At 38.0% G+C, this 16,500-nt stretch overlaps 1 protein-coding gene across 4 annotated transcripts in view; it reads right to left on the bottom strand.

The window, feature by feature from the left end:
* ACAP2 (ArfGAP with coiled-coil, ankyrin repeat and PH domains 2) overlaps positions 1-16,500 on the bottom strand; it is a 55,830-nt gene that overhangs the window by 5,419 nt on the left and 33,911 nt on the right. The window contains exons 11-23 of one of the 4 annotated variants that reach the window (XM_052685176.1): positions 13,545-13,565; positions 10,874-10,925; positions 9,434-9,534; positions 8,524-8,629; positions 7,897-8,105; positions 7,625-7,694; positions 6,372-6,466; positions 4,793-4,980; positions 3,882-3,974; positions 2,474-2,661; positions 2,005-2,114; positions 919-1,029; positions 602-663 (exon numbers count right to left, since the gene is read on the bottom strand). In XM_052685176.1, the coding sequence (XP_052541136.1) occupies positions 602-663; positions 919-1,029; positions 2,005-2,114; positions 2,474-2,661; positions 3,882-3,974; positions 4,793-4,980; positions 6,372-6,466; positions 7,625-7,694; positions 7,897-8,105; positions 8,524-8,629; positions 9,434-9,534; positions 10,874-10,925; positions 13,545-13,565 (1,406 nt within the window). Of the gene's footprint in view, positions 1-601; positions 664-918; positions 1,030-2,004; positions 2,115-2,473; positions 2,662-3,881; positions 3,975-4,217; positions 4,463-4,792; positions 4,981-6,371; positions 6,467-7,624; positions 7,695-7,896; positions 8,106-8,523; positions 8,630-9,433; positions 9,535-10,873; positions 10,926-13,544; positions 13,566-16,500 lie in introns of those variants that run through there. The other 3 variants (XM_052685177.1, XM_052685178.1, XM_052685179.1) reach the window with 3 other exon arrangements.

The following is a 16,500-nucleotide window of genomic DNA, read 5'->3' as shown; positions in this document are numbered from 1 at the left end:
CTATGCATACAAAAATACATATAATTAAGAATTACCGTCTTGTTCAAGATATTAACTAAAAATATTTTTTAAAAGGAAGAAATAATACTTTCAGAATTGTCTGGAGATATTTTGAAATATTTGATACACATTTTTACAGTGGCGTAGAATTTTTCTTTCTTAAAAAAAATTAAGAAAAAAAAAAAGTCCATTCTAAAGGAAGAAGAATGGCATCTTGTACTAAGATGAACTTCTCAAGTGTCTCTGAGCAACCTGGCCTATAAGGCTGCCACTCAGTGTCAGATAAATCCTAACATTACATCAGTTTCAGAGAAATGTCAGTAGGAGAAAACCAAACAACCAGCAGCAAAAAAGATTGGTAAGAGTTTACTAACAAACTACCATAACTATGTGCTTTAAACGCTCTCATTTTAGGTCTCCTAACTAATCTGACAAAGCTGCACCATAATGAAGCTTTCACGTGTAAATACTGTCTAAAAAAAACACTGTACGAAGTTATCTTAAATTTTCTTCAGACCCTAAGAATCTAGCTGTAAACTGATAAATTCCTGAATACATTTCTTGTACTGCATCTCAGTATGGTTATTAGTAGAATATTGACCTGGCTGTCCATAGAGCCCTTCTGATTCACGCATTTCTTCATTCATCCTTGCTAAACGCAACCTGCGATGTGGGAAACAGAAAAAGAACAATGTCACTTTGAAAGCAGAGCAAAAAGGCTGCCGCTCCAAGACCTGCAGCCCTTGAACCTCATAGCAAGGTCACCTATGTCCAGTGCACTCAGCTTTATTTTGCTCTCCCTGTTTTTATGTATATTTGACATAACATGTATTTTGACATGTAATTTTGATATAACGTGTATTTTAAAATAGAAGCAGTATGAAAAGCACAGACACCTAATTAGAACACAGAACTTACAATGTTACAATATCTGCATTTGCAGCCTCTACAGCTATACTCAGTGGATCTTTCCCATCTTCATCAGTAGCATGCTGGTTTGCTCCTCGTTTTAGGAATAAACACACTTGCCTGTTTAGAGATATAATTCAATAATTATTTTCCATCATAATAAAGGAAAAAAAGCTAATATACAAAACCAAGCAGGATGCAATGTATTTTACTTAAATCACCAAAAGCCTCTCGAATACCACTGTTCACCTATAATAAGATATTAACAGATAGTTAAGCAAAGCTTTTAGCTGGCTTTCTGAAAAGTTCTGAACAGTATTTAAACTGCCAAATCATGCTAATGCAGCTATGAGTTGAACCCTTCAGAAGGTAATCCTTTTCCTTCCTGTGTCATCCGAGGTTACAGAACCATAAAACTTCATCCCTTTTGCTATGATAGAAGAGAAATACTGAGCAGGATAAATTAATACAGTACAGAACCCGTAGGCACAGATGCATGTTTTACCAAGTAGAAGCTGTCCTCATTTTTCATCTACATGCCTGTACGTATGCACACGTGTACGTAGATCACTACACAAGCAGGGCATGATGGCTAAGCTTAGACCTTAAACTCTCTCAAGCTGTCAACTTCACTCTATTCAGAATTCATGTATGCAAAGAGGACGGGTGCCACAAAACAGATTATGTCCTCATTTGAATTCAAGGCTGCAGTTTAAAGCCCTGATTCCAAGATTCAAAATGTGATGTAGTACATTTCATTTCAACATGAAATACCTGTGTGAGATGAACCAGAAACAGCTCTGGTCCACACTCACCACTATTTCTCTTTCTTGCATTTCATGAATCTTCACCCACATTGTTTCAAAAGTATTATCAAATACATTTTTCCAACACGGACTGAAGTGTTTACAGGCATGTGTTCTGCTAGGAGATGAGTGGGGAAATAATGTTTTAAGTGCTCTCATCACAAAAGTTTAAAGGAAAAAACTCTATGATCTGAAATAAATTAAAATGAGTGTGGGGGAAGTGAAGAAGCTTTGCATTAATAAAGGCAGTAACCAGTGACTACTGTCAAATTCTGGAACAGTGAGGTACCCCGTGTGTCCTAGAACTGTGGCGTGGTGTAGGGGTCCTCTTCCTTTCATGTCCCTGATGTTCACATTGGCACCATTCTGCAGCAGGAATTCACAAGTAACCAGTGAACCCTATGGAAGAAGAGCAAAAGAAACAAATTAGCACCAGATCTCCAGCATCAGAGTGAAAATCATCCTGCCTTGTTACCACTGAGTGTTATGGTAAAGGAAACTAAAGGGATTGCTTCCATATCACTACTGCACACTACCAGGTTGTGTAACAACCAAGAAAAACAACAACAAAAAAGTAACCAACCATAATACCGGGGAAAAATAGTTCAGAAATAACTTTGAAAGAACTCTGTAAAGACGATTTCAGTATCACATTATCATTCATGAGCAAAGCAAGTAGTTGGAAAGAAGCAGTGACAGAAATGTCCCTATTATTCCCCCTCCCCTCCTCCCACATCACTCTGCTGTAGATCACATACCCCTCGCACTGCCTGAATGAGTGGAGTTGCTTTGTTTTCTTCCATATTGACCCAATTTACTTCAGCTCCATGGGCCAATGCTTCTGCCATATCTGGAAGATTCTTCTCAAAGGCAGCTTGATAAAGATGCAATCCTGGATTAAGCTGTCTGGAGTCATAGAACACGGAAGATTCTTGCTTTTCTCCTTCTGAAAGAAGTTTTTAAAAGAAAAAGCTTGTTTGTAATCCCTGTTTCTGCAAGGTACATCTTTGGCATAAGGTGGATCAGACTTCACAGAAAGGTCTGCATTGGTGCCCCATTCTACCAGACATCTTCACACATGCCTTTAGCTTATTCCAGCACTCGAGCATGGACACTTCAGAATTCTGCCCAGAAAACCTTCTCTTCATGTTACTGGCATTTGTGAATATCCTTCAACCTACCTATCCCACGTAATTGCTAAAAGAAAAAATAATAATTATAAGAAGCTTGGCTGGTCTCAAACAAGATATGAATTAAACTAATTTCCTGCTGAGACGTAGTCATACAAATATATCTATCCACAACAGTTTAACAGCTGAATATAACAAGGCTAATATTGTTCTGAGAGTTTTCATTTAAACATATCATTCTTACGTATAAATTACTTGCTGGGGCTGTAATCCTTTGAAGTAAACCAAATCCTTTTATCTCAACAACAGTTACACACAGTAAAGTGTGGGAAGACATTTTATACATAAGCTTTCATGAGTTACTTCATAACTGCTTCTACAATGCAGTCAGAAGATCTAAGGCACATACTGCCTGCCTACAAACCACAGCTGTGAACTACTGTACTTGAATCGTACCTCAGAAGTGTGCTATGATGCAGAAGTATAAGCTTGCTTTGTAATTAAATGCTTTAACAAGCTATACTCTATCAGCCCAGGATACTGATAATAGATAATTTTATCAGTTTATAAAAGCTTTAGATATGTGGATTAATGTTTGAAGGTATGATCACTTTCATGTAAGTAGAAAACAAAAATTAAGCAAGAATGTTGAAGTAACACACAAAGCTTATAATCTGTGACTTAACATGAATTCCATCTCTAACATCATAACTCTTTATGAAACGAGTGGTGCATCTCTCTGGAGACATCTCTGTGTCAAGATGAAGCAGTGTTCCATTCTGCTAAAAAGAAGTTCTGGCTCAATATCATGAACTAAAAAATTCTATGAACTTATTTAGGAGGATTCTATGACATTCTTGCTACCAAGCATGGAAGAAAGAAAGACAACCCAAGCAACTATTACCCTTATTAAAATGTTTCAGCATACTGGGATAGAAGACACATGAACTTTACTATTAAGTACTAAACCCTTTGATGGAATGTGCTGGCAAAAAAAAGATTAAATCTTTGTCTTGAAACACAAAGCCAAACACACCTGGTTCATACAAGCTGTTAGCTGATATAGTAGAGGCAAGGTGTTCTCTGCTGTCATCAACACTCTGCTGGATCCCACTGTCACTGCTTCTTACTGTTTTGGGGAGAAATTAACATTACTATGCAGATTACAAGTTACCTACTCTTCACAGACACCATGATAATAAAGCAAGCTCTTATACTTGGTCCTGAATTATTTTTTTCCTTCCCATTAACAAGTACTTATTCATTATCTTTCTCACAAACCTACCAAAATAAATCTGAAGTCACACACTTCAACTGTAAAATTCGTAACAATAGTATCAAAGATTACCATGAAGGTGGAAAATCAGGATAAGTAAAAAAGCTTAAATTATTTCATGAAAACACTAAGCAATGCAGTAGCCCGGAGACAATGGATTAAAGGCAGGGAGATGGCCACAACACACAACGGATCACTAGTGCAAATACTGAACATGCCACTGCTGTAGTACTTACTACTACGTAGCTTTGAGGAGGTATCAAAGTAGGAGAAGAGTGAATCTAGTTCATCAGGACAGAACAGAGACTCCCGCCTCGCCTCGTCGCTACTTACAGCAACCGCTGGGACATGCAAGTTAGCAAAGCACAAAGCAGGCAGTAAGGAAGGAACAGGGCAGGAAAGAACATTATTGGAAGAATTAAGGATGAAAATACGGAGGAAAGAAGGTGGTTAATATGTTTCTGAATGTAAGCATCCCCAGTCCACAAACTGCCCACCTAAGAAATGCACATTCCTCAACAAGCCCTTTCTTCCCTGTACCTCTGAACTAGGCTACAACCCACTGACAGAACTACTCTGCTTGGGGCAGGAAATCAGCAGATACAAAAAGCTTCAAAAATACTTTAAAAAGAACACGTGTAAGGTAGCTAAGGAGAGAAATGTGTAGATACCTCTTGGAGATGCCACACCTTGCTCTACTGCCAAAAGGGATTTTTCAGGAGCACTGTGCCTTTTCTCTTCCTGACTCTGAGGTAAAACTTTTGTTCTGGACTCAAGTGGAGACAATGCTGCTGCAGGCTGCTTTTCTACAAATTTTCTTTCCACGTATTTTGCTTTGATGTACGCCTCCTTCTCTTGTCTGCCATATACAAAATGCCTGGAGTTAGTAAGCTCAGATTATCTTTTCTACAAGAACATCCACTTCATACTAATGCCAGTAATCAAACTGCACTCTGGCACTGCACATAGGACACTCAATGACATTTTCAGAATGATGAAGAGCACATTACCCAGCTCTCTGGATTCTTGATAAAGTTTTGTATAAGCCTAAAAAGAATGAAACTTATGAAAATTTTAGGAAGTTAAAAGAAAATGCTATGATTGTATAGGTACATTTTCTGTCAGGTAGATGCTTTACAAAGTAGAAGAAAGACATTAGTTACTGTACATAACTCTTGATATAAATCCCTTAGGCACATTTTCTATATTGCCAATAACCAACTAATATCACACACATTTAGATTCTTCAGTAAAAACATTTGTTAAAGGAACACCAAGACTGCATGAGAGATCAAAAACGAAAGCCTCAGGTAGACACAGCCACCAGCTGCAGAATGCATGCTATGCATTTTTTTCCTGAACCCCAGTATCATGTTCAGGTGACAATCCAACTGGGACAAAATGATGAAAGAGCTTTTAAAGTGCTGCTACTGAAATGGCTGAACAGCAGTTATCACTAGAAGGAATACCTAGCAAGTCTCCTACAGTATGAATGACATTACAACATCACCAAATTGTCAGTACCTTAGGAATCACAGCTTTCTACTGCATGAAACTCTGACAGCAAGCAGCACAGAATTGGAAAGCCACTAAAACATTTTAAAAGACTTACACTTTATGGTGGAACAAAATGTTAGGAAATATCTTCAAACACATTAACAAACAGAAATTGTAGACAGCAGTAAGAGAGAGAAAAGAGCATGCCAGGGGATTAGGGAACAGAAATAAAAGAAAAAAGCCACTGCAAACAAAAGTCAGAACCACAGGTTCCTTTCGGGGCACCTTACACAAGAGCTGGCTGAGATGGTGCAGAGCAAACAAGAAACAAAACCAACCTGCCCACACTGATGTGGCAAAGCAGGATGCTACAGGGTTGTCATCAGAAGGAGGAAGTGAGATCAGAAAAAGAAGTGCGTTATAGAAGCCAAAGGAGACTAACAATAGGAATACCCATGAGAAGCAGGAGGAATAGACTGCTTATATGGAGAAAAGAAGAGGAAAGTGTTAAACACAGTTAAGTGACAGCACCTTTTTCAGGCTGGAGGCAGAAGAAAGAAACAAGACAAAGGAAATAAGCACAGCTATTAGACCACTGGAGTTGGCGTCATTCAAAGAAAGACTCAGGAAATGAAAAATATCAGATACTGAGAAGGGGAAGTTTAGTTGCATTGGTGACACAAGTCGTTTAATTTAATATAATTTATAGCTATAATGAAAGGATGAACAAATGAAAGTGAAGCACATTACTACCTTTGGCTTCCAGGCTGAGGCTTCTTTACTCCCACTTTTTCCAACTTTGCTTCATATATTCTATTTATAACATCATTTCCTAATTCACACATAAGCTATGAAGAAAAATAAATATATTCAAATACAATTGCAAATGGCTTTATCTACTTATTTAGTAGTTTTATCATAGACTTTTTAAATCTCAGTATTTTCACTAAGTTTTGTGAGTTCCCTTAGGAAAATATGCATGGGTTTATTTCATGATAAAGAAATATCAGCAAACAAAGGGACTAAACAGTGTAAGATTACAATAACTGTTGTTTTGTTAAGTCCAATTCCCTTCCAAAACAGGATTAAGAAAATGAATATAAAGAATCTTGTTTTCCTGCAATCACAATGACAGCTGTGGGCCTCAAAAGCATTACTTTCCAGCAGCTTTGCTGTTAGTTCCTCTTATGCCATCTGGCAAGACACAATTCACTCCATTCTGATCCATCTTGTCCAAGACAAGAGTGGAAAGATTGCTTGCTCCTACTACCACGTAGAACTTTACGTGAACACAGCACGTACTTTTCTTTTACCCCCTCATTAGCAACACATTAGTACTAAAATTATTTTGGGTCAAACAACAACCCTGTTCATATTGTCTTCCTGTTCTTTAGAATAGAAAGGTAATATGCAAGAACGAGAACATGAGCTACAAACAAGTGTAGTGCATCAACTATCCAACTGCACATGAGCATTGGCTCCTACTCCTGTATTTCAATGTCATATGACTTTCATTTTTAAGCCAGAATTCTGGCACACATACAGCACACAGTAGCAGTTACACATAAGAGTCTCCCAGAAGCATTTGAAATCAGGATCTCATTCTAACAGGTGGCATTCAAATTTTCAAAAATACTCAAGCTTTAATCTGACATAGAACTTGAATTTTTTCAGCCCACTGCATTATTTATCTGTATCATTTTCATACGTTGAAAGTATCAGATCAAACTTAGCAGTTAAAACTGCATTTGTGCACCTAAAAGTGTCACAAAGTGTTCTGACTTTGTATCACGTTTGTATCAAGAATGATGTCTGCTAATCCAGCAAGTTGTAAAAAAGCAATGTGAGTTAACAAATACATCACCATAAATATGTTCTACTCAAAAGCAGAAGAGATGCACTGAGTACAAATGCAATTTCTTCCTCCATGAACATTCAGATGCCTGGGCTTTAGACAAATAACCTCCGTAGCAGACAGAAACTCCTGTTTCAAAATAACATCCTACCTTCAGAAGTTCAGGTTCCCATGAATCCAGGGTCAGAGATCTTACTTTTGAGAAGTGGACTCCTAAGCTTCTAAACAGCAAAAAGAAACAGTAACCTGTAACAGTGCCTCTGTCTTATTTCAGATCACTATACACAGGTTTATGCAAATAAAGCACGTTACTTTCACCCTGTTTACTAAAAGGAGTCTCCAACCTTGCCTCAATGTCCACTTCAAGAGGCAAACACTGCATTTCCTATTTAAATCAGTCGTACTTCTGAAGAGCTCACCAACCTGTGTATCCCAGAGCACTCGATGCACAGCGTGATGCCAAGGTTGATGCTGGCCCAGCGAGGATCTGCCAGGCCGCAGTCGCAGCAGGCAGCATTACCAGCAATGCACTGCACTCGCTGCAGAGCGCTTTCTCCCTTCAACAACTTCTCTTTTGTCTCGCTGCCAGATTCCAGGCTTCCAGTAGAAGGGGATGATTTCTTTTCCTGTTTCTGAAAAAGAAACAAAAAATACACTACATTAAAGAAGAGCCTGTGAATAATGAAATACTGACAGTACACTAGAACTCTAGAAAAAAGGCTTCTGCATTTAAAGCCAAAGAAAGCCACTGAACTGGAAAATATCTTCAGCTTTTTAGAAATATTACAGAATGGAGTGTGGAGTATCCAATAATCCTACCAATTACGATGACACTACAGAAAAACTTCAAAACATACAGGCCAAAGCAATGCTAGTAAGAAGGAAGGAAAGACAAATTAGACGATTGGAGCCTTCAAAATTTCATTGCATTTCCATTGGAAGACAAACAATGGATTTTATTTTATTGTTAGTTCCCTTCTCTCCAGTTCTTGCTAATTTTACTCCTTAAGATCTAAAGGTAGTTGCTGTTTGGTTGATCTTTAAACTCACCTCAGATTCGTCCCCTTTCTCCCTGTATGCTGTAGCAATACTGGTCTGAACAGCCTTAATCCACGCCTGCCGCAGCTTTTCTGAGTCAGCTTGGAGCATGCAGCTTCTGTGAAGAACCACACAATGCCCTCAGAGACAGAGGCCAAACCAACAACACGCTGTTCAATCAAACATAAAGCCTTGTCAAAGTTTGTTGCTGTCAGCATACGTTTATTGCTTATTATGCACCATGTAATAAATCCATTTATTTACAGATAATAAAGCAGCTGACTTTATGACCCACACATTCCTGGTTTCAAAACTATTTATAAGTAACCTTAAACATGGATATGACTCTTCAAATAACCCAGAAAATTGCTTAATCTCCTATTTCTGATATTTTTTTTCTTATTCCAGGTCTCTCATTCTCGTATATGATGATTTACCTCCATGACTGTCTACACAAGGGGCAGCTATCAGTCCCTGAAACCTTAAATCATTCAGCAAAAATGAGAGAAAATGACTTGAAAGCTCTGAGGAAAACAAAAAAAAACTATTTTTCACATGGACAGTCTAAGGAAAACTTATTCTTCGTTTCTGGTTAGCTACCTCCTAGGCTACTAAGCAGCTTGATAATTAATACCAGCTACTACTACTAACCACAACAGCTCCATGACTACAAGACATTTATACATAAAGCACAGGAACACATGTTTATTTTAATGCCAGAAGTAAATTAAATACTAGGAATACTTCTCACAGCATCACTTTCTCCCAGCCAGAGTTTCAGAGCACAGAATTGCTCAGATATTTTTCCTGTTTTGATTTGCCCCAAGAGACACATTCATCCTGCGTTTCAAGGCAACCGAATCTAACAATGCTGCTTATCCACTTAATTTTTAAATAAACACGCTCCATCACTTCTCCTTACTTTGTTGGAGAAACCACCTCAAAACAGAAACGCCTTTCTATGTCTTCGCAGTGTTTAACCGTGCAAAGCCGCAAGTCTTCAACAACCACTGTGGGATTATCCTAGGAAACAGGAAAGACAGATGAAAGAAAGAAAGTAGCTGATACCCTCAAATTATTTCTCACTTATTTCATTGCTTCACATCTATTTTTCCTTCAGAAATGAAATTTGAAATAAGTGACAATGGACACACTTGGCAGGAAATATTTATTTCAATTTCCATGCTCGGTCATACTCTGTGAGAATTTTGAGGTTGTCTTGCCATCTAGAGTCCAATCAACTAAATAATCCATAGCTTAAAGAACAGCATTAAAGGAGCTCAAAGATACTTTCTGAGAAGATGTGCTATTAACTCATACAGAAATCAGACAGGTTACACCTAAATAAGCCATGCTGCAAGTGCCAAGTACAAAATTCAGAAACCACGACGGAGTGGTTTTGAAAACTTGATTCAACTCCAAAGGTATCCATTCTAAAATAATGCAATTTTAAAGGTGCTTTTTGTAATATAAAAATGTATCAAAACACAACTGCAATTCACAATCAGAAAGTGCCCAAAATGTACTAACATGAATTCCACCACTTGTCTCCTATCCAACCACAAAAACAAAAGACCATCCTATCTGATAGCATATCAGTTAACAAGCAGTAGGCTCTGAACCTGGGCTGTTATTGCTGAAGAACAATGCATAACCATAAACTTCTCTTTATTGACTTATTGCCTTCTCCATTCAGTTCTCTACTTTTATTTTCTTCTTCCACAAAGAGCAGCTACAGTTATGTGGTGCACAAACTGATTCCAGAAGAGTAAATCAGAGGAGCACTTGCCCAAACGCTAGCTGGCAAAGCTGACTTCTGGGCTTGGGGTGGAGCTGCTCCAGCTGCGGTCACAGCAGATGTGAAAAATTGTACTTTGCCCCAACAAACATCAACTGCTGAGTTGCCTTACACTTTCAATACTAGGTATGTGCACATAGCATCTGTAATAAATACTTTCGTGTCATTTTCTCCTCTCTATGATTGCAAAATTGGGTTTGTGAGTCCAGCCAGTAACGGAAAAGAGCAAATCCTTATGGACTCGTCCAAAGAACACTACGTAGCACTCAGTCTGCCAGCAAGTGCATACAAGCCTTTTGTTATCAGCAGCTCTCAATGCTCCTTGTGAGCCTTCTCTGCAACGAGGTAACAAAAGCACAACAAATAAGGTATGGCTTACAAGTCCCTACATCTGTATGTACAATGTTCATCTCATTTTACAAAGGGAAAAACTAATTTAGAAAATGAAGTAGGTTGTTCAAGAGCACATAGGACATCCATGCCAACTCTCTGCTTCTCTCACCCTGATGAGGAAGACCAGCATCCACATCAAACTATGATGCCAAGACAGCTTTCCATACCTACCTTAAATTTCTTCTGGTACACGAGTTGGTTATTCTGTATGGAGAACCAGCGCCTGTTCAAACAGAGAGATCCAAACAATATGAAACTGACCTCGCAGTACTCATTTGACTGAAATATACTATGATGCAGTCTACAGAGAGACTGTAAGTGAGAAAGAATTCATGGTATTAATTCTGCAGTCAGTTTGGACAAGTATTTCATGAAAAAAAGGGAGAGCAGAGACGAAACAAAAAAAGAAAGCAAGGTTCAAATAATTTGAGTCCTGAACGAATACATTCATGTTATGACATTAGTAAAGCTAAGATACAAAACATTTTCATTTCAAAGAACATTTACATCTGTATTTTAGCAGCAAACTACGACTTCAAGTAATTCAATAATGGTAGTTTAAATAATGAAAGTATTAAAACATTTTAACTACTCACTCCTGAAATATTTTCAGGAACAGAGCTATCAAATAACTTACCTAGCCCTTAGACAAAACTAGACTATTGCTATGCCATGGAGGTCTCTCCACATTGGCATTTCTTAAAATTTTAGATAGAAAATATTGCATATAAACACAAAGCAACTATTAAGTAGAGTCTTACTCATTAGTTCTATAGGGAACTATTAAAAAATAAATTGAGGCATCCAATAAAATCCAAAAGATAATACTTAAAGGAAAAAAAAAATCCCCCTTCCTTGTCCAAATTCTGCTCGGGTGGGATACAATTCACAGCAAATGGAAGAACAGTTCATGTTTTGGAAAAAATTCTGCGCATCTCAGATCTAGAACTGCATCTATCAGGTCAGCAAATATGAAAATAGAAGCAAACATGGCCATCTGCCTCTGGCTTTCCTGGAGATGCACAAAAGAAAAGGGAACCAATCCTCACTGGTTTTGAACTGCACAAAAATTTGATAATGCAAAAATTAATTCAGTCCTGCAGTGAAGTCTGTATACATCGGTTTTGTACAGGTTTGTAATACAAACCTGTGCTCACTGTAACACAGCAGCTCAGTTACCACAAATATCCCACTTATACACACTGCACATCCCTGTTTTCTGCATGGCCAACTAGTCTGAGTGCCAACAGTGCACAAAATACTGTGAAGAACAAGATAGGCTGCAGTACAAACTTGTGAACATCAAGCTATGGTTCACTAAAATTAGTAACAAGAGAGCTCCATAAATGTGTTTGATCACCACAAGCCATTCATAGAAAGAAGCACACAAAGAATGTTAAGAAAATATAAAAGGAAAAATTAAGATATTTGAGACAGTTAGATTCCAATCAGGAAAGCTAGTATTTGTTAGAAAAGTTAATATTTAGTAGACAGATGAGATTCTACCTTTTTACAAGTATTCTTTCAAATGCTGTGCAGATGTATTTCATTTTAAAAACAACAAAAGAATCTCCTCTCAATACTGGATTTCCACCAGAACAGCCATATACTTTTGCATTAAGAAAATGGAGCAGAATAAAGCAGAACAGTGACCTGCATCAGGGAAATGCAGTCTTTAATGGAACTTGCCAAGTTCAGTCAAAAAGCATTTGGAGATGGGGTCTGTGGGGGATTTTTATTTCTTAAGAAACATTCACTGAGCAGGATCTATAATTTAGAGCATAGTATGACTTGTAGCTCCCATTTTTTGAGGGTGATAATATATTTCACCGTATGCTTTAAAAAACAAAGGTGGCAGCCTCCTTTCTAAAATATCAGCACCACAGTTGTTTTATTCAGGCCAAAATTTTGATGTTGTTTTGTAAATTCAAAATAATTTGTTAAAAAACTACTGTAGCAAATAGAGTGCTGGGGGCTTGCAGCATTAACAGGCAGGAACATTTGAGCTATAACATCTGGACTGAAGGGGCTGTTGTAGGGTGTATCTGTTTGTAGGTTTATCTATCTCCCATTCGTGCACCTTTGGGCAACAGGTGCTGCCAGGCTGAAAGTCACCAAAGTTTCTTCAAAAGTGACCTTCTGTAAAAAGGCACAAGGAAAAAAGCACAGTGAAACAGAAAAAGACTCTTCTGGGGAAATTTTACAGCAGTTGGCACTGCCCCATGGAGTTTATAGGAGTACTTCAATGCAGCTGTTTGGGTTTAGAAACTAATTGGTTCCAATCATTCTCACCCAGGCAACCAAAAAAAGAAGTGTTTCTTAAATAGAAAACAACACCATTAATTGAAAAGCATTTCAAATTTCTGAGAGCTACAAGAAGTACTGAAAAATAATGTTAAATTATTTGAATGTTACACTGAATTGTGCTTATTCATCTTCAAAAGGAAACCATTTTCTTAATTGGTTGCCATCAGCATTCGCATAAAACAGTGATTAAGAATGCACAACATTCAAAAGTTACATCTCTATTTCCAGTGTAGTTGGTGAGAGAAAAACCATCAATCTACAGAGGAAAAAGTCAAAACAGTGATCTCATATGCTCAGAAGTCTGAGTGCATAAACTTTGCTTTAATTCCTTTGTAGCTAAAACTAGCTCCATCTTACTAATTCTTTTACAAGTGTTGAGCAGCAGGTTGGCATCCCAGGCAGAATCCTTCTGTTATTTTCTTAGACTGAGCCACTTTACATCCATTGCAAGTAATCAAAATTAAATGCAGGGTTAATTAGAGCATTTTGCGTGCCAAAGAAACATTGGGAAGGTATAAAAGAAGCTGGTTGGTACCTGATGTGATCTGGCTTTTTCCTGTCATGTGAAAAAACGGGGTAGGATTAAAACATAAGGGAAAGGAGGAACAGGAATGAAAAATGCAAAATGAGCAAAATAAGCAAAGAATTAGCATGATCTGAAAACACAGCCGAATTAAAAAGGAAAACACCTAGCTAATGCATCCAACCTAAAAATTATTCAGAATGTACTGTTTCATAAAGGCTCTTCTTAGTCACACATACATTTCTTAACACAGACCCATTTTAAATCTGAATTTCTAAGAACCAAAGGTCTTCCACCTACTGCTGCACAATAAGTTCAATCGATTTCATTTCCTGATACCTCCAGAAAATCCGTGTACTGATATGATCCAAATATACATACATTCCCAAACCAGGTCTCCATGCCGGCTGCTGTGAGACTTGCCAGTACTGAATCTGGCTTCCACTGAAGTATCCATAGTACACACATACATGCAGATACAGTATAAAGATTCCCAAACTCTTTCAGAACAAAGCGATGCCAAACAACAAACAGCTCTTACAGTTTACCTTGTAACCTGCTCACAAACTATTTCTCAGGTGAGCACCATACAGAATTATCCCAAATAATTTTGCATGCTTTGTACAGAAGTGCAAATTAACTGCAGTCAAGTAAAGTAAACCAAGATGCCAACTGCCCAAGGAAGAAACTACACCATCCTAGCAAAAAATAATTGGGATTTGGAATTTTTCCCCCCGCAGCAACTGGAATTGTCCCAGGATAATCCACAACAGAGTCCATGGATGCACAGACGCATCACAGCATTATCTGATGGAATCATAGCGATGTGTACAAGCCAAGAAAAGTTCACTGTACCATTCCCTGGTCCATGTTTTTAACACTGGCAAATGCAGCCATTTTTATGCCTTTTCATAATATTGTTGTCAAGGAATACTTTAAAAACCATCAAAACACTGACACTGACAGAGAAGAAAAGAGAAACAACCACATTACAGCTGGCATGACAGACAGCAGTTAGCTGGGATAAGCGACATCGCCATCAGTTCAGATCACCAGGAAACTCCAGTATTTGCCTCAAGAAGAGTTTTGTGTGGTTTCTCTTCATCTTCTCCACCCCTTGCCTTCTCACAAAAGACAGGCACATCATGAAGAAGCAAACTACCTACCCGACAGGGAGACTGAAAACAGCCTGTCACAAGGGCTTCAGATTTCTGCTCTGAATTCCCTCGTATAAAATACGTCATTCTCTACATGTTTCCTCCTCCAATATTTCTTTGTACATTTTTATGCTCAGAACTGTTTAAACTGGAGACAGTCCTTTCCTGTGGCTGGAAGCACACTCCAGCCTCTAACAAATGTTTGGATTTCAGCTGGTTTTGCCTCTGTGAAGGTGAAACTGCAGCAATACGGAAGTAAAGCACCAGCAACAAAGCAACAAACCAGCAACAGAAAGGCAAAAGCTACTTCAGCGCCTACAACACAGCAAGCAGTAACAAATCTATTCAGAAATAAAAACAGGATAAAACTTCTCTGCTTTATTAAAACGTGAAGAACGGGGATAGATCAAATAACTAACAGTTGTCTTTATTAAGAGGGTTTTTATTTTATGTAGCTTAATGGTAATAGTTTCAGCAGACAACAATGGTTTGTGACTGTATGAAGTACAAAATTAAAATCATGGCTTCAGTTTCTAAGCCACATTTATACATGGCTTATCACTATGCTACTCACTGCCCGGTTCTGACACATCCAACTAGCCTAGGATGATGAGATAAGATATGAACTTCAGATTAAAAAAGATTAAAGGCTTAGCTTTATTGAATACTCTCGTGACAAACAGAAAAAATTGCAAGCAAATATGAGCTACGTATTAAAGTAGGTTAGCTCTGACTCATTACCGAGCTGCTTACCTTGGCTCTCTTAAATGACATTGTTCAAACATTTTAATTGAATATGCTCACGCATGTAAACTTACACTATGACTTTTGTTCATTATGACTTCTGTTACATTCCCAGTGAGCAAAGCCTTTATAACACACAACAGAAGAACCTGAAGCAGGAGTTTTGTTTTCAGTCACTTATCAAGAGCCTGCAGATAACCCTGCAAAACACCCCACAAAAAGGATCCTCCGAACCTGTTGTAAATTCAGTGGAAGACAGCTTCCTGCCCTGTTACTGTAGAGTTTTCTCAAAGTGTGCTTACACTACTTACACTAGCGTTCTACTTCTGACCATGAATGTGCTTTTGAAACGTATCTGTTAGTTTTGTCCTTTCTTCATTCTTAAGTGCCTCTAAGAATGAAGAACTCTAAATTCATGTGGGTGAAACTAACACAGAAGGTAAATCACAATTACAAATAACCAGACCACAGGACTAGACTAGTGGTAGTCCAAGGCAAGCCCCTTAGAGGAACTGCACAACACTTACTAATGTAAACACGGTCTCATCAACTGCAGCAGCCCTTACATCAGTTTATGGATTTAAGTGAAGCAATGCCAATTTCCTATCAACCTGTGATATTCCAAAATGTTCAAAGAATTACAGAATTAAGCTTGGAAGAGGTCACAGATCCAAATGCAGATTCTGACCTTCAAAGCACAGCAAACAGGAGCACTCCTGCAAAACTGCAGAGTGAGAGACTGGAAGAGCAGCTCAATGTCCAACTAACTTTACAGTTTAAGAACTGCACTCAACTACACCATAAATGCTTCAGAATACATTTCCTTGAAAAAAATGTACACCACTGGAGATGCAAAAGAAACCCTGTTCACTAATAAAAACATTCAAACAATAGTAAAATAAACATCTTTAAACAGACAAGACTGACAGTGTACTTTGAATTCCCAACAGGACCATCAAAACTGCTATGCAGAAGTTACTGCACTGCACATTGGAATTGTAAAGAACAACAATGCTTATCTTTCACGAAAAACAACAGCCCTCGAGTTCTCTGCTATGTTCCCCTGC

The sequence above is a fragment of the Tympanuchus pallidicinctus genome, unplaced genomic scaffold (assembly GCF_026119805.1).
Source record: "Tympanuchus pallidicinctus isolate F22 unplaced genomic scaffold, pur_lepc_1.0 scaffold22, whole genome shotgun sequence".
NCBI lineage: Eukaryota > Metazoa > Chordata > Aves > Galliformes > Phasianidae > Tympanuchus > Tympanuchus pallidicinctus.
Note: the sequence above shows the minus strand (reverse complement) of the source record. Positions and strands in the feature narration are given on the sequence as shown.